Source organism: Schistosoma mansoni, chromosome 2, assembly GCF_000237925.1.
Source record: "Schistosoma mansoni strain Puerto Rico chromosome 2, complete genome".
NCBI lineage: Eukaryota > Metazoa > Platyhelminthes > Trematoda > Strigeidida > Schistosomatidae > Schistosoma > Schistosoma mansoni.
In genome coordinates, this window is record NC_031496.1 from 1,154,777 (window position 1) to 1,177,935 (window position 23,159).

At 38.6% G+C, this 23,159-nt stretch overlaps 1 protein-coding gene across 1 annotated transcript; it reads left to right on the forward strand.

Moving 5' to 3' along the window:
• Positions 1-509: 509 nt before the first annotated feature.
• Smp_139910 (hypothetical protein) lies at positions 510-13,456 on the forward strand (the record flags this gene model as incomplete). Its single annotated transcript, XM_018795272.1, has 5 exons — positions 510-991; positions 6,273-6,684; positions 8,784-9,069; positions 9,136-10,727; positions 13,206-13,456. The coding sequence occupies 5 exons, from the start codon at positions 510-512 to the stop codon at positions 13,293-13,295; spliced, it is 2,862 nt and encodes a 953-aa protein (XP_018649601.1). The 3' UTR covers positions 13,296-13,456.
• Between the last annotated feature and the right edge of the window lie 9,703 nt (positions 13,457-23,159).

Below are 23,159 nucleotides of genomic sequence, written 5' to 3' on the forward strand. Positions count from 1 at the left end.
TCTACTGTTCAGGGATTCGGCCTGACATTTTCATCTCTTTGTGCTAATGGGATATGGAAACTTGAACCCTTGTACATAAGTACCAGGTTCTACGTTGTGACTAACTGACTATCTGCAAATGATTATCACCTCCATATGTATTTGTGTATAATATCGGTACTAGGGATATCACATGACTATCCAGGCTAAACTAGTATTTAAAGATAGACTGTAATACGAATTGTTCCTTTAATGTGATGTATTTCACTCAAAAAAGATTTAATCCAATTAAAAGCCGTGATAGGTGATAGGGATAATATTGAACCATTCAATATCTGTTTTCCACGATGTTTGCCTACCTGCTCACTTAACTAAATCTAACTTCCAGTCACACTACTCACAGTTCTGCTATGACTATTTTCAAGTTCTGAAATTGCTTACTACAGACAAACGTTTAAGTCTATCTCTGTTCATCATATGTTGACTGTTATTTTGTTTTTTAATACTTAGGTGCTATTTTCTCTCAACCAATGGCAGCAGCTGCCGCTGCGGCAGGTGGTAATGGTGGTAAGTCTGCTTCGTCTTCAGTTGCTGCCATGTTAGGAAATTTAATGAATCGCAATCCACAAGATATTATTCAGGCTGTTCAATCCTCTTCATCTTCATCGATATCATCATGTGGATCTTCCCTCCTATCCAATTCATCTAGACATATCTGCTCTGTTAACAGTAAATCTACTTCAGCATGTGATGCTGATAGTACTGTATGTCGTTATGCACAACAACCACAATATTTCGCAGTTGATGAAAGGAATGTACATGATAGTCAAAATGAACAAGGTAATGGTATCAATGTAAATAATTCAACTGATCAGCATAACATCCAATCGAACTCTGTCAATAATTCTTCACTTATTTCATCATTGGATCGTTGTAAATGTACAAATTCTTCACTGGATAGTTCATATTCTTTTCAAGATGTAATCACTTCAGATGCAAATAGTTGGTCAAGGTAATTCATTATTAGATTTATTTGTTCATTCTTAACCAGTTTGGTGTTAATCTTATTTCCTGAAGTTTGTACATTGGTTCAGTCTTAATCAAGATTAATCATAAAGAAGTAAAATGAGTAACAGTATCAGCGATAGTAGAGAAGTTTAGGCATGAAGAACGTGATTCAAAGAAAAACGAACCTAAATTAAAAATGCAAACTAGTTTTAAAACTCTAGATTTGGGGGAAGAAAAAAGATGAATTTACTGTCCAATCCCAGCCAGCCTTATCACCCAACATCTCCAACTATTAGTTTTAATCAATGTGAGGACCCTTTTTTAATTAATTTACACCTAAATCGAAGGATTAGTTAAAATGTCAATGACTTCTTGAGTAGTTGTCACGTTGAAGCCTATAGCTTTCCTCTAAATCCCTCCTATACTAGCACACAATCCACATTGAGGTAGGCGATGGTTGAGTACACGTAATACATATCCCAACCCTTTCAGTCGATAAAGATTCACTACATCAACTGATTTGCCACTGTTACTTAATACTCCTCATGTAAAATGTTAAGTCTATATCTATAAGTGATGGTGTAGTGTGCTTAAAGTATAATCAGTCAGTCAGTCACAACGTAAAACTTCGTACGTACGTACGTCAGTTCGAGTCGCCATACCACATTAGCACAGAGATCCAGTTGTCGATTCAAATCCCATAGTGGTAGTGTAGTGAATGAGAACACAGGTAAGGACAACCAACTATGTATTTAGCACAAATTACAACATTGTTTGGTAATATACAAAAACCATACTCTGATAATTTATTTGCAAATTGTTCATTAATTGTCTCAAGCTTCATTGTTCCTGGATCTCCACACTAATTGCTTTCTATTTCTGTTCTTCTCTTCTTGATCTTCTCAATCTTCTGCTGTCAGATATTCTATTCCTTACTCACGATACATACTACTTATGTCGACATAAGTAGCCCGCACCACAGTAGAAGTAGTAACAGTTTAAGCAGCAATCGGAAAGATTAGGGTTTGAAAATGTCATTCAAGGAGTATAATCCAGTGAAATAAATTTGAAAAGAGAACAAAGAAAGGGATATTAATAATTCAGATTAGGCTTTGGTAGAACACAAAGAGTGGATGCACCTTCGCCATTGTAAACGATTTTGAGCCATGTCATTCAAGGTCTCTAACCATCGGTTGCTATCATCTCGTGAATCCCAACCAGGTAGTTTACACCTACCAGCATGGCTCAGTCCAATTGTCAGTGACTTCATTTATTTGTGCCACGAATTGGTCTGGTCGCTTTTAGTTTTCTTCCAACCTACTCTCCTACACCATGAAACATTGCACGTCGGGGCAGTCGGTGGTTGGGCATACGTAACACGTGTCCCAGCCATCTCAACTGATGAAGTTTCACTACTTCATCAATCGATTTGCCATCCTTACCTAGTACCCGTTTCCTAACGATTGCTAAAATGAAGGAGTAAGAGTGTTGATTTTTGAAGAAATTACATATACACAACAGTGAAATATACAAGTTGGTTTGAAAGAATATTAAATGCTGACTAGTGTAGGGGATGGTTGCAAGAAAGTAAGGGGCGGTCAAACCAAAACATGGCATCAAAGCATGAAGTCACTAACTTCTAGTCTGAGCCATGTTGGTAGATACAGACTACTTGGTTGGGGTCCACGTGACTATCGTAACCAATGGTTTGAGACTCTAGGTGACATGGCTCCGAATCAATCACAATGGCGTAGGTATATACACTCTTTATCTTCCCTTAAACCTTAAGATTGAAATTGCTTCATAACTTTCTTCCTTCCTATACTATATCCTTATATACAATCTTTCTTTTATATATTACCACCATCACTAAATTAACTACTTCTATGAATTTGGTGTTCATCTTATTGTGCTAATGAGGTGTGGCAGCTTGGACGGATGCATAAATATGCCTGGTCTTACGTTGTAGCTGACTGACTGAAATAAGTTATCCAAAAGAAAGATTGCATTTCGGCAGTATTCCTAAAATAAATTTCATTTTTTAAAAAAACCCACTGTTGCTATCCAAATTCATTTAATTAACATTTTGGGAGATACAAATCGGGTGATAATGTGAAGTGGTAAGTGGGTGGAAATTTATAACATAACCGAACACATTGTAAATGTGTTAATTATTGTAGTTTTTTTTTTCTAATTAGAAAAAAAGAAACGTTGTGGAATCTACTAATTAATACCTCACATTATATTATATGTATTGAAACATCTTGATAGACGTAAGATTTATCTTATTAAAAAGAAGAAATTTGACTTCACGCAACATGTATTCGATATAAGGCCTCGTGATATTACCTAATTATCTAAACAGAAAAAGGTTAGAGGTTCGGACCGTTGCCGCTACCTTAACGTGGTGGTCGGGATTTAATTTGTATCCTACTAATCGAAAGTCATGTACCTTAACCAAAACGTGGCACACATCCTTAAAGTCACTGACAATTGGACTGAGCCATGCTGGTAGGTGTAAACTACCTGGTTGGGATTCACGAGATGATAGCAACCGATGGTTAGAGACCTTGAATGACATGGCTCAAAATCGTTTACAATGGCGAAGGTGCATCCACTCTTTGTGTTCTACCAAAGCCTAATCTGAATTATTAATATCCCTTTCTTTGTTCTCTTTTCAAATTTATTTCACTGGATTATACTCCTTGAATGACATTTTCAAACCCTAATCTTTCCGATTGCTGCTTAAACTGTTACTACTTCAACCACTATGGGATTTGAATCGACAACTGCATCTCTGTGGTAATGTGGTATGGCAACTCGAACTGATGTACGTACGTACGAAGTTCTACGTTGTGACTGACTGACTGACTCTCATTTTAGCTTTTTTAAAAGAACAATCTTGTGTAAATGAATGCTAATGAAATCATTCACTAAAAGCTAGGTAATTGGTAGCTGTTTTTTCTACTTACGTACTCCTGTTACCACTTCTGGAGTGGTTTTGGCCGCCGACTAGGTTTCTCTATCCAAATTTGTCCTGGTCTCTCCTTTCCAGTTGTTTCCAATTACTATTCATTCTTTTGATATTAGCCTCCAATTCCTGACATATTATGTTCTTTGATTTGGTTCTTTTCTTTTTGCCTTCAGGCTTCCAATTTAGGGCTTGCCACGTGATGAATTAGTGATTGTAGTAGTCAACATTTGTCATCTGAATAACACAAGATAGCTGTATTGATTAGGTTCATCAACACCTTACAGAGATGAAAAAAAAGATAATAGTTTGTCACCTTTTGAAATCGATTCACTAAAATCAGCTTTTGCCAAATAATTAGTGATCGTTGTTTAAACCGTAAATAAAGAAATATGGAGAAGAAACAGTATAGGTTCTGTGGTTAATTAGTATATCAGTTTATGTTGACATCTAATTGTTGTAAATCTTAATAAGTCTTGTTGATTGAATGCTATACTCGGATCCTAAACTAGTCTCGTAACCCCCAAGCTAGAACTACACAGCGACTTGAACACTAGAGAAAAGGCACAGAGTATGCGAGAAACCCTTTACTCCAAAGGTTCATTTATGTACAGAAAATATAGGTTTTTTATAGTATTTTAGAAGTCCTTGGGTTTTCCTGAAAATTCTAGAATACTACTAAACATAGTAGCAGTGTAGTAATCAGCCAATCAGAACCTCTACATGTGACTTTTCATTTTCGCGATGATTCTAGCAAAACTTCTAATCAAACGCTGATTGGATAAAATGCTTCTTAATGTTTCCGGAGCTTGTCGTGTCCATTGCCAGAAATTTCCGGATCGTTTCAAAAATCCACAAGCAAAGAGCCAAAAGAACTAGCTACATTCACTGTAATAATCCATGTAAAGAATAGTTTGAACATTTGGCTGACAGGTGAAGTCAATGAATGGAATGTCAATGATGTACGATAATGCAGTCTGCCGAGGTGGTGATTGCTCACATGGTCAAGTTATTGACGAAAGCTTCTAAATGAACTGATATCAAACAGGACAACACAGCTCTCAACAGTAAAAATAAACATATCGTATATATATAGGATATTTGATACAAGAGAAAACGTGGTTAGATGTTATTCATTAAACAGGCTACTAATGTATTTGAGTGTTTTAGGTTACTCACTCTTCAGTGCGTTGATCTAAATGTCAGGTCAAATGGTTATCTGTCATGCTGTCTTTCCTACGAAATAATGTGAGATCCTACTGTAGCAACATCAAGAAAACAGTTATTCGTTTGTTTAACTAAACCTTCGTCTAAAAATTTCACTAGTACTAACATTTAAAACATCTGTCTATCATTGCGTTATAACCAAGAGAATATAAAATCAAATATAATGAGTACATGAATTTCAGTCGATAGTTTTCCAAACCTTTCTATCAATCGTCCTATCGTCAAACAACGTTAAAACCTGATACATATGCGCTGCACATATCTCATTTAATTTGTCTGAGGGTTGTTATAATACGCTAGTACCCAGACCGAAGCAGGTGGTTATCTTAGGGGATCACACCCCAGAGCCTTAGACCTAAAGGTCTGATTCACAAGGCAGTGGAGCATCGTGAGGAGATGCAGTCTCATGGTAGCCGGTGACCAACGATTGATTCATACGCCATTTGTTCCTTCAGGATACTGGAGCCCATGTTTACTATTGTTTTGGAATCATGGTTTTCCAACTTCCCTAGGTGAACTTCCCGTGTCCACCAACCCGGTTAAAGCGCCGGACATTCGCTTTTCGTTCTCTTACATCCGTAAAGAACAGTAATGTCACGAGAATGCAGAGAGTAGGACTTCCTATCGTCAAACAACATTAAAACGGTTATGGTTTAAATTTATTCATCATATTCGGCGCCACGGTACTGGACCTCCTTCTTCCTTTATACTCCCCAACTCTGTTGCCTAATAATAATAATTCTAAAAAATTGTATAATTGATTATTATTGTTTCAGAATGGACATAAAAATCAATAATTTGCTCAGCGATTAACTTTCTTGATAACAATGAGCTCTAGTTCGAACGTGTTCATAGTCATAGATAATCCGTTTTGAACAAAAACAGTGTATCTGTGTACCTATTGAGCACAGATTTCGAAAGCAATTTCCTTTCTTTAAAAATATTGATGTTCTACCGACAAGACTTATCGTTGAGCCTAGAAAAACCCACATTCCTTTAATGTCAGCCTCTACTGTTTATATTTCTTATGATCTTACCTGATAAATAATATAAAACTGCTCCTTTGTTTGTTTGTTTTTTGTTTTAGTGTAACGACAACAATGGCCTCAGCTGCCAAAGCTGCGGCTGCAGCCGCTGTCGCGGCTACAGCTGCAGTAACTGGTTCAGCTAATTTCTTTCGCTTGACACAATTTAAAAGTAAAGTTGATCCACAATTTCATGATTTATTAATGGATAAAGTTACATCATCTATGTCATCACATGAATCATCGTCCAGCATTTATAGCCCCTTACGTTGTATTGATCAGTCTAGAAATTTACGATCAAATTCTGATCATATATCTTCATCTGTTGTAGTGAATGATACAGAACTTAGTGGTTTATCAACTAAAGAAGCTGTGACAATGACTAGTGCAGCAGCCGCTGCTGCAATGGTTGCAGCGGCTGCCACAGTAGCTGCCGAACAACGTCAACTAATTGGAAATAATTTTTTGTCTGAAGTAAGTTATTCATTCTTATGTTAGTTTTCTTCTCATTGTACACCTCAATTATTTTATTCTAGTATTTTCTCTTCATCATATGTGTTATGACTTTATAAAAGAAGGCCGTTACCAATTCGTTGTGATTTTATGTCCAGTCTTTTATCACGTGATTGATCCACCAATCGAAATATGACTTTTGATGAACAGAGTAAATGAATTGAATTCTTACTTATAAATGATATAAGATTCTGGTTGGAGATGGTCAACAGGAAACTCTGGACCCGGTTTTCGTACTACTTGGCACTCGTCAGCAAGGTGTACCTGTAATCTTCAGGGAACTGTTGCTCCTTGACGGTTTCGATCCCGTGTCACCCATCCTCACGGTCAGAGACGTTACCACTGAGCTTTTCCTGTTGACCACCTCCAATCACCATCTCATCTCAACATAGTGCATGCAGTGTCTAGCCACCTAGACTAGTGGCCACATTGCAACTTGATCGATAGCATTTAATCAGCACCAAGACGGACTTGAAACACATGACATTGATCACCACCCAGTGATCAACCAATCGTTATAAACGATATCCGATGAAACAATTTAGCTGAGTGATAACTGGGTTTTTCGCTCAAGTGCACGAACGATTAGGATTAAAATTTTATACTATAAAACAACGCAGTTATATACATACAGTACATCAGGAAATGCAGTCCTGTAGTAGCCTGAGACTGAAATATGTTCATATACCATTGATTCATTGAAGATCCTGGAGCTATACTGCTAGTTTGATATCGGGGTTTCGCAACTTTCTCAGATGAATCATGTGCATCTTGCAATCTAGTTTAAGCTCCTAATGTTCGTTTTTCATTATCTCACCTTCGTAAACAAAGTCAACGAATAGAACTTCCTTGACAAATGCACTAAACTCATAGCCAAATGATAACATTTCGAAAGAAAAAAAGCACTTTCGTTCTCGGCCATACTAAGGAATTTAATGATAGCATGGAGAATAAGATTTTTTTATCTGATGAAGTAACATAATTAAATGGAATATAGTAACACAAAAATGAACATCATTTAATGCCATAAGTAATTAGAAGAAAGCAGTTTTTCTGACCACTCATTTATTATTTATTTAAAGACATAAATATTGGTACAAGGAGGCACCAGATACATATGCGCCACAAATCTCATTTGATTTGTGTGGGGGCTGTGTTACTGCCCAGGTGCTCAAACAGAAGCACGTGGTTTTCTTAGTGGGTCACACCCTGAGCCTTCGACGTAAAGATCTGATCCACAAGGCAGTGGAGCATCGTGAGGAGATGCAGTCCCATGGCAGCCAGTGACCAACGATTGATTCATACGCCATTTGTTTCTTCAGAATCCTAGAACTCATGTTCACCATTGGTTTAGAATGAGGGTTTCCCAGCTCTCCTGGGTGGACTTTCCATGTCCACCAACCCAGTGAAAGCGCCGGACATTCGCCTTTCGTCCTCTCAATTTTGTAAGCAATACCCCCGCCACGAGAAGGCAGTTAGTAGGACTTCCCTGTCAGAGTCTATATACTCGTGGCCATGTGAGAGCATTTGGAGAGAGAGCGGACTTTCCCCACTCTTGGCCGTACCAGGGTATTTGGGGGCGACTCACTTAATAATGTTCAATAAATTAAGATTCAACTGTTAGTCTTGATTGCTTTTTGTTTTATAAGTTATATTTTTCTAACTAATATTAATTTTACGAACTACTCATATTTTTGTTCAAAGCTAGAAAGTTTTGGACAGTTGTCTCGTATTATTTGTGGAACTTCTTAACAGTATGCATTCACCCTTAGACTATCAGGTTTTGTGACAAGTGCTTAGTCTTTAGACCATTAGAGGAGTTGCCCATCGAAGATAATGGAATATACTTGCCCAGTATTATGAATTTATTGAAGTTAGATTTAAACCATTGACTGGGTGGTTCAGTGATTTAAACGTTAAGTACACGCCACATGACCTGAAGTTTTTCGGTTCATTCTTTTCTGTCATGCATCGCTGTTATAATAATTTGTTTGTATTCGTTTATTTTCTTACACTACCATTACTTATTTTCTTTCATCATATAATACAATAATGAACAGGTTAATCATTCAAATAAACTAGAAAAGCAAAATACACATCGTACAATTACAGGAAATACTTGTTTATCAAAAAATTCAGAATGCGACTATCATCGTACATGTTCATCTTCATCACATAATGATTTTGCTTCACCATCCTCTTATGAAATGGATAGTCAAATATATTCTTTAGCTCATGATGGATCAAATCGATATACAAAGAAACGTCATAAAACTAAAAGATTGACTACTGTTGATTGTCGTTATCCTGGTTATTCTAGTTTACATCGTCATCATCATGCCACTGGTTTGTCTACATCTGTTGATGATAATGAAGATGATGATCCTGATGTATACGAAGATGATGATATAGAGTCAACTGCTTTAATGTCACCATCTCCTGAAGTCACTCCTCCGTACAATCTACCAACTAAGTTAAGTAAGAGGGAAGGTTTATTAAGTTTGTCATATTCACATCAAGTTGATGATAGTAGTAGACCGCCTTCTTGTGAAACTAGTCCAGATCCATGGAGATCAACAGTTCGTAAAGTTGTGTTATCTAGAACAATTGGCAAAAGTGATTGTCTTGAAAGTCATTCATCTCAGTCGTTAAATACTCAACAATTTTTGGATAATCAATCTTCTGAACATGGTATGGGATCTTGTTATGTAGCTAACACTAATCCACATCCTGAATCGTTGAGCACTAACCCAACTGGCTCTTGTTTTTATCCAATTCGTCGATCAGTTTCAACGGGTGCATTACCTATAAAAACATCCCGCAAAATTGTTGTTAAAGTACGTTCAAAATCATTTCCAGCTTTAAGTCCTTCACATTCTCATTCAAAAGATGAAAAACGAACTGTTTTCACTTCATCCAGTTGTAGTCACAGATATAATTCAGCTGAGAATTTTTCTGTTTGCCCGACAATGAGTGGGACATCAACTTCTTTGTGTTATTCCAAAAAAAGTGATAGTAGTAAAAATAAATTTCAATCGTCCAGATACAGAAATCGAGAATTCGGAAAACGAAAATTTCGTCGAACTATCCACCGATACTTTCCACAACATCCTAATAACCGTCGTTTCATAATTCAAAGCACACGACCTCTATCAAATGTTTCTCCAACATCTATTCTAAGCGAAGAATATGGTGGACGTGATGAAGGTGATGACCCTGACTATGTCGATCCCGATTATGACGATGAAGATCTCTATGAATTATCCGTTCCGCGAACATCCATTAAACGTTCATCACATGGTATAACGAAATATTCTACGAAGAGAAAACGCTCTCTGTATTCTTCTGCCTCTACATCTAATGTCCACCTTGCCCCACCATCGATTAAACAACAATATGCACTTAGACTTGAAAATGCTCGTTTACGCCGTAAACTAATCGATTTAATGCGACAGCGTGGAGATTTAAGAGCTGCAAATGAAATGCTTCTAGAGCAGAATGCAAGATTACGTCAGTCTAGTAAACGTGCTTCTGCAGTTGCACGTATGGCGGAATCTGCTACAAAAATCATAGAAGCACATAATAAATCTCAACTAGTCCAATCTAATAGTTTCCCATCAAATTCTGGTTCATGTCAATCGACCGTACCATTTTCAATTGCTCAAGCAGCAGCTGCAGTTGTTGCAGCTGCTGCTCAAAATCAAACAAATACACCTAATCTAACTGGAGTGTATGTATCTTCTCCAACAGCATCTATTAATCAACAATATTCACCATCTATTAATAGTTTAAATGGTGGCAGTTCCAATTTGCATTCATTATTCCCACAGATTCCATCAGCCAATACAACTGGTATGGCTGTCCCATCGAATCAAGCATTAACTGCAGTACAAATGCAAGCTTCTTCTGGAGCATTAACTACACCACCACAAGCAACTGCATTAATTCATCCACAGACTTTAGATCCTCAACAAACTGAGATATCTAATTACTGCCAACATCAGGTATGTTAGTTTTATTGTCTATGTACTATTTATAAACTCGTCGTTTTTGACTTTCTTTTTTCATAAGAATGGAATATCAAGTATATGACTATTTTTGCGTTCATTTCGTTGATTTTATTCGGTTAGTCCGACATTTCTAATAGTTTTTTAAAGGAATGATATCTACACTAAAGAGGTCCCATACATGTAGATTGATGCACCCAAGACATTCATCATCTTATTTGATTATTAAACATCAAATATTCTTTTGGCATAATGTCTAATGTGAGTTATGAAAGTATTGATCATTAACTGAATTAATGGATGTTTGGAAAGCAGTGTCGAGTCTTGTGAAGACGTTGTTAGAATCATCTCTGAAGTGATCGATCCAGTAATTTACTGGTTTCCAAGTCTGGTAACATCATACTGGTTCCGTACTTCAGTTTAGATAGTACTTCTTGCCTCAGTAAGTCGATAGGTTTTTCAACTGTTTTAAATTATTTTGGGAATATCAAGTTTAATTACTTCATTGAAGGTTCATTTGCTTCGAAGTATAAAACATGCTATCATGTAACATCACATTGATAAATAGCGATAAGTTGATCATGTTTGTTGTTACTGTTTCTAGTCCCGATCGTTGCTTCTACTTTGACGTGTTGATTTGGCTTGGCAATGGTGATGGCTCAACTAGGTTATATTGGTTTGAACAAATATTTTATAGCTTATCATGCTAGGGTGTGGCGCATATGTATCTGGTGCCCTTTGTACCAATATGTATGTGATTAAATAAATAAATAAATATCATGCTAAGAAGGTTAGATTAGATAAATGTGAAACTAATAACAGCAACTTAACGTCCTAGGTCGAAGTAGTACTAAGATGTGGTCTACTTATATCCACACAAGTAGTATATAGTGATGGTCAGACATAAAATGTATTTTGGCAGAAGACCGATAAGGAAAGAATTGAAATGAAGGGCAATTGGTAGGAAAATGCATAAACAATGGAACCAGAGAAGATGGACTGATATTTGCAAAAGGAACAGTTAAGATTGAGACAATTGATTGTTATTTTTCAAATTAACTTTTTACTGTATGTTTATCAGAATTTAGTGGGATGGTCTGTAATTTGTGCTTAAATACATTCGATTGTCCCCACCCGTGTTTTGTTCACTATAGTACTACTGACTGTAGAGGGGTGTGACAGAAGTTAGGTGCTCCCCTCAGAAAGCCAGCATCTACAGCGATCCCGTCTCCTTACAAAAGAATGAAGGGTTAATAAATTTGACTAAAAATGTCACACATCACTTTACCTTATCCCATGAATTTCCGTCTCAGGTAGGTGGCAAGGCTTTTTGAAGTACGGAGCTAACACATCAAAAACTGCTCATATAAAGGCTTTGTGTGATCAGTTTCAAGAAGTTGTCCCTTGCCCTTTGCGGTTACGCTCTCGCCAGAAGAAATAGCTCGGTTAATTTTAATAGTCATACTAAGGTGAATCAACTATGCTCCAGAAAATCTTATTGTTTTATGGTGTAAAATAATCAAAATGAATTCGAAGAGCATATTCTAAAACAAGGCCGCTGCCGATTCGTTATGATTTTATGTCCGGCTTTTCATCACGTGAATTATTCACCAATGGATATACGACTTGTCTAATATTAACAGTGCCAAATCAACGACGTTCGACCAGTATGAGCAGTCTAGCGTCCTTATTGGTCCCTTGTCTGCCACCAATTGCAGCTTCTGCTATGCGAACCATTTATTTCAAGCATATTCGGTTTATATACCAGACAGACAAACGGCATGACACCATAAAATAGAAAATGATATTTGTACAATATGAAGCCAAATGTGACTGTGAACGTGAGAGAGAATAATCAATAAACTTAATATAATTTAGGGACAATAAATTGTATAATAATCATTCATAGGTGAACATGAAGCTTATAACAAGATGAATATAGATATACACAATTTAGTCACTTAATAGTTAAACAATAAGAATATATATATAGAATAATAGTCCATTAATAGGTCTCGGAAGGTACCCGTACTTACTTCTTCACTAGGATATAACACTTGTCATGGGATATTTAGCTTCCAAATGATAAAACATTACAAAACTGGTCAAACAAGGACACGGCGCGTCCACCTAGGGGAGTTGGGAAACCCTGATTCCGAGCCAATGATGCACATGGGCTCCAGTATCCTGAGAGGACAAATGGAGTATGAATCAATCGTAGGTCACCGGCTACGATGGAACCACATCTCCCCACGATGCTCCCCTGGTTTGTGGACCAGACCTTTTGATCAAAGGCTCCGGATGTGGCCCCTTAATAAAACCACATGCTTCGGTCTTGGCACCCAGGCAGAATCACAGCCCTCACACAAATCAAATGAGATTTGTGTGACGCATATGTATCTGATGCTTCCTTGTACCAATATTTATGTGTTTAACTAAATAAATTGACTTGATTCATATTTTTTTAATTTGTAGACTCCTGATGTTCGACCACAAAATCGTTTACTTGAATTACTAACTGAATACTTATCAACTACACAAACTTTGACATCGAATGTTATTTAATAATTTAACTTGAAAAGCTATATTTTATCCTCTTTTAAATCAATTTACTAAATCATAATCGTTTGAAATTGATTTAATTTAACTGTTTTATTAATTTGAAACAGTTAAACAGTCGAGAACCCAATGTTCTCAATGTACATTTAAATAAAGATTTGAAGTACAATGTATTTTGTTTTTATTTTTTACATTATTGTCGATAGACATATCTATTTCAATCCTTTACATCTATATTAGTGTTTCACAGATTTATTGTAAAGCGTAAGTAATAGTGAGGTTAGACTCACAGGGTATTAGGGATTGATGATAACTCAGTTGATGAGGTGATGAATCTTCATCGACTGAGATGGTTGGGCCACGTGTTACATATACCTGAACACCGATTACCACGACGCGCTATGCTGACTAGTGTTGGGGATGGTTGGAAAAGAGTTAGGGGTGGTCAAGCCAAAACGTCGCATCAGTGCTTGAAGTCACTAACTTCTAGTCTGAGCCATGTTGGTAGATGCAGACTACCTGGTTGTGGTCCACGTGACTATCGTAAACAATGGTTGGAGACTGTGTGTGACATGGCTCAGAATGGATCACAATGGCGTAGGTGTATACACTCCCTGTCTTCCCTTAAACCTTGAGATTAAAATTGCTTCATATCTGTCTTCCTTCCTATACTATATCCTTATATACAACCGTTCTTTTATGTACTACCACCACAAAATTAACTACTTCTATGAATCCGGTGTTGGTCTTGCTGTGCTAATGAGGTATGGCAACATGGACCGATGCATATATGTGCCTGGTCCTACGTTGTAGCTGACTGACTGTAAAGGTTGTGAGTGTTGGAAGATATTCCAAGTAATATATTCTCCGCAGGTATGGCAGAAGCAACTCTCTTGATGTCTTGGTGACCGGTTGTTTAACGATCATCTTTCACATGGCGAATCGTAGTATGTATGAGAAGCTTCAAGGGAATATTTACAAATCAAGCAGAATCGGAGTTTATTAAGTACCTGAGTTGACATGTAGTCTTCCTGAAACAGCTCACATGCAAGACAGTAGTAGCGAAAGTCATTTCGCAGTATACGTACAGATACTGCTACGGGCATTGGTGTGTTTTGAAGTACCTTTCTGCCACACTCTACGACAATTAAGTCTCCACAATGGATATCCATGAAAGATATGATCAAAATCCTAATCTAGCAGAACACGAGAAATAGCTTGCAAAGACGTGTTCATTGTTGTGAATCTCGACCGAGATCAGTAATATAAATATATTCAGGACTTTTCCAACTTGAGTACGCTGATGACATCTTAACATGTGATGATGCCTAAGCCATGCAATCAGTTCTTGCAGGTATGTCACGTGATCTCTGTATCAAGGTGCTAAAGTGAGTAATGGTTTCGAGGTAACTGATGAAATCAATCCATATTTAGTAGACGTCAGAGCGGCCTCGGCTTGATCTGGCCTATCTTCGTCCTTGTCATCATGTTATTTTGTCTGTTAAATATAGGGTTAAAAATAGTTTTCTTGTACGATAATGAAATACGGCTCTCCCGTGTTTTCGATGTTACGCGACTCTGTACTTTATTAACGCTGTATCCAAAGGATTGTTCGTATTCAGTGGTGAAACCACGCTGGTAATGTGGAGGTTCGGTAGCATATGTCCAGGTAAGGAGGTGAGAATTTAACAATTTTTTTTACCTTGAGACATTGGCTTGAACGTGTGCCACGAAAGTCAACGCAACGAATTCCATATGTTATTTAACTATCCTGGGACTGGTTATAAGAATTATCGATGTTAGTGAACGACGTGACGTTAAGGTGAACAAGAAAGCAGTACCGGATTGGCCTCTACTGACCCTCCACCACTTTCTGGTTGGGACATAAAAGATAGTCAGTCAGTCACAACGTAGAACTTCACACGTACGTACATCAGTTCGAGTTGCCATACCACATTAGCACAGAGATGAAGTTGTCGATTCAAATCCAATAGTGGCAGAAGTAGTAAGAGAATAAGCAGTAATCCGAAAGATTAGGCTTTGAAGATGTCACTCAAGGAGTATAATCCAGTGAAATAAATTTGGAAAGAGAAAAAGGATACGGACATGAACAATTCAGAAGATTAAAATTTGGTAGAACACAAAGAGTGGATGCACCTTCGCCATTGAAGACGATTTTGAGCCATGTCATTCAAGGTCTCTAACCATCGGTTGCTATCATCTCGTGAATCCGAACCAGGAAGTCTACACCTACCAGCATGGCCCAGTCCACTTGTCAGTGACTTCATGGATTTGTGCCATGTTTTGGTCTGGCCGCCCCTAGCTTTCTTCCAACCTACTCCTACACCATGAAACATCTCACGTAGGGGCAGTCGGTGGTTGGGCATACGTAACACATGTCCCAGCCATCTCAAATTATGGGGTTTCACTACTTCATCAATCGATTTGTTATCCTTACCTAGAATGCGTTTCCTAACAACTGCATTACTTACCCGGTGGTCCCAGGATATACGAGCAATGCGTCGAAGACACCTATGATCGAATACTAGTAGCCTACGAATATCCTCTACTCTTATCGGCCATGTTTCACTGCCATAAAGTAGGACGGGACGAACTGCTGCACAGTAAACCCGTCCTTTAGTTGCTAGACGGATATCTCGCCTACGCCATAAATGGCGCAAGTTGGCGAAAGCTAGACGAGCCTTCTGTATCCGTGCTGAGATTTCGTCATACACCAGACCACAAGGGTTGGTGAGACTCCCAAGATAAGTGAAGCTGTCAACACGCTCAACCACTTCACTCCCTATCATTAGTTCAGGTGTCGATGCAACCCAATCCTGAAGTAACATTTTGCACTTCGAGGGAGAGAATCGCATCCCGAACATGCCTGCATTGTTGCTTATAGTGTTCAGAAGACTCTGCATTTTGTCAGAGTCTTCACCGAATAAAACTATGTCGTCGGCGTATTCTAAGTCAACAAGTGAGCGTCCTGGTAAAAGTTCAACTCCTGGAGATTGAGATTATGAAAGTGTTATCTCTAAAAGCATGTCAACGACAAAGTTAAACAAGAATGGTGAGAGTGGACAGCCCTGACGAACACCACTTGAGGTAACCACTTCTGATGCAGTTCGCCATAGGCTCTAACTCTTGTTCTGCGTTAAAATATTTACGTATCCCGCGACTCCTTTATTTCTATTTCCTTAGTTTCTTCCTTTCCTTCTTCAAAATCAATTCAAAATTCTTGTGAATTACACAGAACGTGATTTATTATTACCATTCTATTATTAATATTTTGTTTTCCTTTTCCTTCCTTTCTCAAACATGGCATATGTAATGTTAACATTATTGAAAATTGTGTATTATTGCATTTTTTGAAGAAACCCGAAATGGTTTCTTCACAGCACTTATGTACCCATGAGGTTTTTGTGAATAATAATAATAACCAGTTGTGTTCGAGTAGAGAGCCTTTATGAGGTTAATGTACTTCTTTGGTACTCCTTTCACTGACAAACACTGCCATAGAACCTCACGATCAACGGAGTCAAATCCCGCCTTAAGGTCAAGAAATATTACTATTGTGGGACGTCTGAATGTATGTCTATGTTCTAGGACCTGGTGTGGAGTGAATATCTGGTCTATGCAACCACGTCCAGGTCGGAAACCAGCCTGGTTTTCTCTAGTCTGCTCTTCGCGAGCTTTGGTTAGGCGTTCAAGTATTATTGAAGCTAATATTTTAGACACTATATTAGTCAAACTGATTCCTCTGTGATTGTCACAGGAGGACTTTTGTCCTTTCTTATAGACTGGCACAATCAGTGATTAAGATCAGTCAGATGGAATTACGTCCAGTTCCCAGATTCTACCTAAGAACTCAGTCAATCTCGCTGCTAGTACTGGACCACCATCCTTAAAAATCTCAGGAGTAAACCTGTCAGAGCCTGCTGCTCTCCCTCGCTTTAGATTTCCTATAGCTTTTTCAACCTCGTAGAGAGTTGGAGGACTTACCTCAATTTGCCATTCAGGACGAGTGGGGATCGTGGGTAACTGAAGTGTGGCTGAAGGCCAGTTGAACTGATCCCTAAAGTGTTCCGCCCATTAATCCAATCTCCTGGATTGAGAATGAATGATATGCCCATCTTTATCTGAGATGGTTTCACTGATACTTGGGTTCTTAATACCGGTTTCTTTAGCGAGTCTGAATAGCTGTCTGCTGTTACCTATTGCCGCTGCCTTTTCCATCTCTCTTGCTTTCGCTACCCACCACTGTTCACGATCATCGCGTAGGCTTCTTACTAGCTTGTGCTTAAGCTGACTCCGTTCTTCGTTATGTTCAGAGCCACGTGGGATGAGTTTTCGAGCATCTATCAGTGCGGTAGATGCTGCCGAGATCCATTGTTTTTCCCTAACCTTATGGTTTACCTTACTAGCGGATAACACTGCTGTTTCCACAGCTTTTCGGATGTCATTCCACGCTGCCTCGGAGTGGGCACAACTTACATGATCTGAGTCTAAACATGTGCTCCAGAATGATCGACAGTTTTCTATCGAGCCCCTTCATCGGTGGCTGATAGCGATGTGATCTAGTTGGGTCCAACGTTGGGACGAATTCGGGGGTCGCCATGTCAAAAGATGTTTTTCCTTATGCTTAAAGTTGGTGTTTGCAAGAACTAGGCGGTTATCTGAGCACAGCTGCAACAGACGGTCGCCATTATCTGTTCTTTTAGCCACGACACCATGAGATCCACCCAGGTGTCTTTCCCTTTCACTTAGTTTACCTACTTGAGCATTAAAGTCACCTGCCACTATTACTACATCAGAACGCCTAGCTTTTCGGAGAAGGTCAGAAAGTTTCCTGTAGAACTCATCTTTTATATCGTCTGACCTGCAGTCAGTGGGAGAGTAGACAGAGACGACGAAGAGGCAACGACAAGTTTCCCTATCTTTCCGAGTCCTTACTGATCCGTTTAGTCGGAAAGCGCATAGACGACTGTCTACTGGGATCCAGTCTAAAAGAGCTAGTTCTGCCCAAGGACTTAATGCTATACCTACTCCAGCGAGGCCACGGGAAGCAGCATCAGGGTTTCGAGATACACGAAGCGTATATCGAGATGATCTTTTATTATGACATAGTGAGGTCAAATGAATGACGCTACTCGGATCTTGTATGCGCGTTTCGGAGACGCAGCACACATCGACGGTGTAAGGTTCTAAAGTCCTAGCTAAGGAAGCCTGTTGTCCTATTTGGCACAATGTTCGGACATTAAAAGTTCCTATATGTAGTTTAGAGCGTGGTTTCAGGAGACCAGGAATAACGTTCCGTGTACTTGAATCGTTTGCCCTAGCGGTGCGAGGTGATAAAAGGACGTGGGAAGGGTTAGTCGTGGAGATAGGAGTTATTAGGAGATGTAGGAAGGATTTGAATGTGATCAACTTGGTCTCGTGTGCTGTTACGGGTATGAGGGCTGATATCACTTCCTGGCTGCCCACACTGTGGAAGGGTATTTCTTGAGGGACCTGAAAAAGGATTTGGATTAGTGTTGGTCATAACGACCTGGGAGCGTGACCGCAGTGCCCTAGGGACAATTGCTTGAGGCCGGTCAAACACGGCCTTTTGTGGGGAATTTTTGAGGTGTTCGCTCTGTTCTTCAAAGGACCTTACCGCCGGAGACGGAAATCCGTGGGATAAAGCGAGGTGTGCATTTTTAGGGTCGACCTCTTCTAACCCCACCCCTCCTTGTGGGAAGGCAGCCTCGATGTTATGCTGGTTGTCTGAAGGAAACACCTTACTGCCGTCACACCTTTATACAGTCAGCAGTACGACTTCGCCTTCGGACCTTGGGATTGCTGCTTTTAGTCTTATCGCTCTTCAACCGACCTGTCTGGCATGGTAGAACCTTGAGGAACGATTGTTCCCGCCAGCATAGCTCGATTGGATCATCACGGTAAGCAAGCCCGACCACCACGTCAAGGTAGCAGCAACGGTCCCACCCAGCGATTTGAGATGTTATCAGGTTTGGCTCAGAATAAATCGCAGTAGTGGTTTGCTGTAAATTACGCTTCATATAATTCAGAGATACTTCCTAAATCTAAAGAATCCTTTCTGGTTGCGTTGAATTGAACAGCTTCTCTCATTGTAATCCACCCGTGTCTGTGGGGCAGAACATATTAAATTACGGCTCCTTATGTCAAGTGGGATGTCACGAACCAACGGTATTGATGCGAAATTATTCATGCAAAATACCACTTTGAATCATGTTAAAAAAAAGCTGAATTGGTTCCACTTCCTACCAAGTAATCCTAATACAAGCAAACTAGACAATTGGCTAAAAGCGAGGCCCACTCTATACCCTATAAAATCTGTAAACAAAAAAAAGAGAGTTCAAACAGCTTCGAAAAAAAAAGGGAGACAGCCATTTGTATCGGAATACTGTTTTCAGCACTTTATTTTATAATTACACAATTCCATACTTCCTTCTGAACTACCTTCATTTATACAGTTCCTTATCCACTCATACCTTGCCCACACTTATTTTTCTTTAACACATTAGTATGTTCTTACCTAATAAATACTTCAGTAACAGACAAATAGACTAAATGGTTATACCTTAACTATTCCTCCATGAAAATTGTGTGCTCTGCTTTTCGTCCTTCCTTTTTCTTACACCTTTTTCAGCCTCCTGCAGATACTCCACCGAAAACAGATATGGCACGGGTGACTTCGTCCTACACCGTTATCAATGCTTCCGATATTCTGGAGGGATATAAGTTCGAAACTTCTAAAAGCCCCCAACTTTGCATGTATCTATTCTCGACCATCAGTTGTATGTTGCAACGCTACCTCCATAAAGTGCGCCAAGTGTGATATTGATATTGACATGTTCCTTATGAAATTCATTTACATTCATACCTTATGAAATATCAACCCAGCTGAGTAATTTTCAACAGTGAAAATTGTAACTTCTTTAACAATTTGATCTTGCCTGTAAACCGGCATGCCTCATGTAACAATGTTATTTGAGAATAAATTATTATTATTATTATTATTAATTATTCTCTTTCTCATATACCAGCTTTTATTCATTTTTGTCCTTTTCATATTGTACTCGCCATTCTTTTTTTATGTTTTTGCATGGTGAACAAATATTTTGGTACCTCTCTATGCTAATGTTCTCTTATGTGATATTATAAAAGCTAGGTCAGAGGGTATTGCAGTTAAAATAAGGCTGAATGCTTAAGACAAAGAATAATTCTGGGAACTGACTTCAGGAGGAGTTGTTAATTTGTCGGCATAGTTACAAAACCGTAGGAATGTTTACTCACATGTAACAGGATGGGTCTAATTATCTTGACTCATAATTGATGCTTCGATTCGTACGTCACGGTCAGTATACAATACGGCCTTATAAGATGGTTCATGACCATCCATGTGCAGGTTTTACCGAGTAGAGGAGTACCTTATGAATCGAAAAAAGTTTGACACCTGCATTCATGTTGGGTAAGGTGGTCAGATATGTCGAAAATGAATTTCACAATGAAACCAACATGTGTGACGTAAACAATGTAAAGTCACTAAAAGTATTTTGATTTTTTTCCCTTTGTTACAGGGATGATCAATGGAACGCATGGAAATGTGTATAAGCAGAATCGCAGCCCAGTAGGCATGTTAAAATGCGACATTAATAGTAAGGGAGAATTCTATGGATCAATGATTTTAAAGATTTGTCAGTTAAGTATCTGTTGTTCTTCGCGTTTTCGGTCGCTATAAAGTAATGGTGAAACTATGATCTAGGCATGACAAGCTTTATTTCCGTGCACTACAAACGTAGATTTTATTAGAATAAATTACGGTTAAGAATCCTAAATATAAAAATTACAGTAACAAACAAGTAATAATTGTGATGTATAACAAGGAGGAAGAGATTTGAAAAAATGAGGGGAAAGTTGAAGTAAAAAGTGTTAAGACCGTTTGCTAAATTCAAAAGCTTTCATATAAACGCAAAGCTTTTAGAAACAGCAATATTTTAGTCGTTTTTTATCTGTTGTATTGGTCAAAATATAAAAGCCTGGATTAGCACACTATATGTTACCTTAGTAAAATGGCGTACTCCGGACAACATTAGGAACATGAGTGTCAAGCACAGGAGGATGACATCGATTTCATTGAATGGTTGCTTCTTCCCCAGTCACAAAGAACCTGCAGCAAACAACACAATCTGTTCAAAAAATGCAAGTGGATTTAGGTCATCGCACATATTGTCGATGTTATCTGTTCAAAAAATTTGCCTATTACTTACCAGATATTGTGGCAATTATATACAGACAATGATTTCCGGTACCTCAGTCAGTCACCTACAACCTAGGCCCAGGTAGATGTATGCATCGGTCCAAGTTGCCACACCTCATTAGCACAACAAGGGATACACCGAATTCATAGAAACACTAACTCCAATGGTAGTAATCTATAAAAGTATAAGGATATAATACGGGAAGAAAGAATCAGTTCGTAGAAAGAAAGGTATTATGTAACGTTAATCTCATAATAATCAAAGATAGGTTTTTAATGACTGAACTTCCCTCTGACTCCAGAACTATCTAAAGAGCTGGGATGGTTTTAATCAAGATAAATAGAGTGCGCACGAGTAGGAAGGTCTCAAAATCAGTAGTGTCGTGAGGAACGACTTTGGTCCACTCCTGTTCTCAATCAAATGGTTCAAATGGTTGAGGACGAAATAGAAGAGGCTTTCGCTTAACGGGCTTCCGTGTCTGGTAGCAGTGGATCATTAATACCTCCAGGCAAAAATCTAGGTATATGAACGATAATAGAGGGAAAAAAAGAATTTGGTAAATCATAATAATATGTTATCCTTAGTCCTTAAGAATAAGTCAAGTTTCCTCTTAAAGGACTCCTGGGAGGTCGCTTGGACTAGCTCAGTCGGCAGCGAATTCCAGCACTTGACAACTCTAACGGAGTAGAAGTCGTATCTGCAGTCTGTTCTGCTATGTAGGGTCTCCAATTTCTGGGTGTTACCTCTTAGGTTAGTGTTATGACTAAGCTTAAGAAGATGTTTAAGGGGATGACCAGGAGTATTACGGATACTGCAAGTCATAAGAAGATCACCTCTAAGACGCCTGTACTCTAACGGGTAAAGGTTAAGTGATTTGAGGCGCTCTTCATAAGGTTTGAATTTGAGTCCCCGATCTGATTTCGTGGCTCGACATTGTATACGTTCCAGAGTGTCCTTATCCTTTTGGAGAGAGGGAGGAAATACTATGTTTCCGTACTCTAAATGGGGACGAATAAAACTGTTGAAGATTATGTGGAAGGTTCTACCGTCAAACTGGCCAAAAATGCGCCTCAATGTTACTAGCGCAAGGTTTGCTTGAAAGGCGTTTTTGTCACAGTTCGCATACGATTTCAGATCATAGGGTACCAACACTCCTAAATCTTTTTCAACTTGGGAAACTTCTAGAGAGGAGTTACCTAAGTTATAACTATAGTCTGCAACATGTCTCAGATGGACTACCTTGTACTTTGAAGTGTTGAAGGTAAGTCCGTTGTCGTCTGCCCAACTTTGAAGTCGGGTCAGATCCTCCTGAAGAACTAGTATATCATTATGATTACGTATCTCTCTTCAAAGTTTCACATCATCAGCAAAAAGCAATAAGTCAGATGAAACTTGTTGAGGAAGATCGTTAATATAAATCAAGGGAAGAGGTCCTAGTATTGAACCCTGGGGGACCCCACTAGGACATTCCATAGCCTGAGAGAGAGTGAAGTTAACCCTGACCTTAAAGTGTCGGTTTTCTAAATATGAAGAGAGCCAATCAATCAAAGGGGGTTTTATACCCAATCGTCCAAGCTTCTTGATA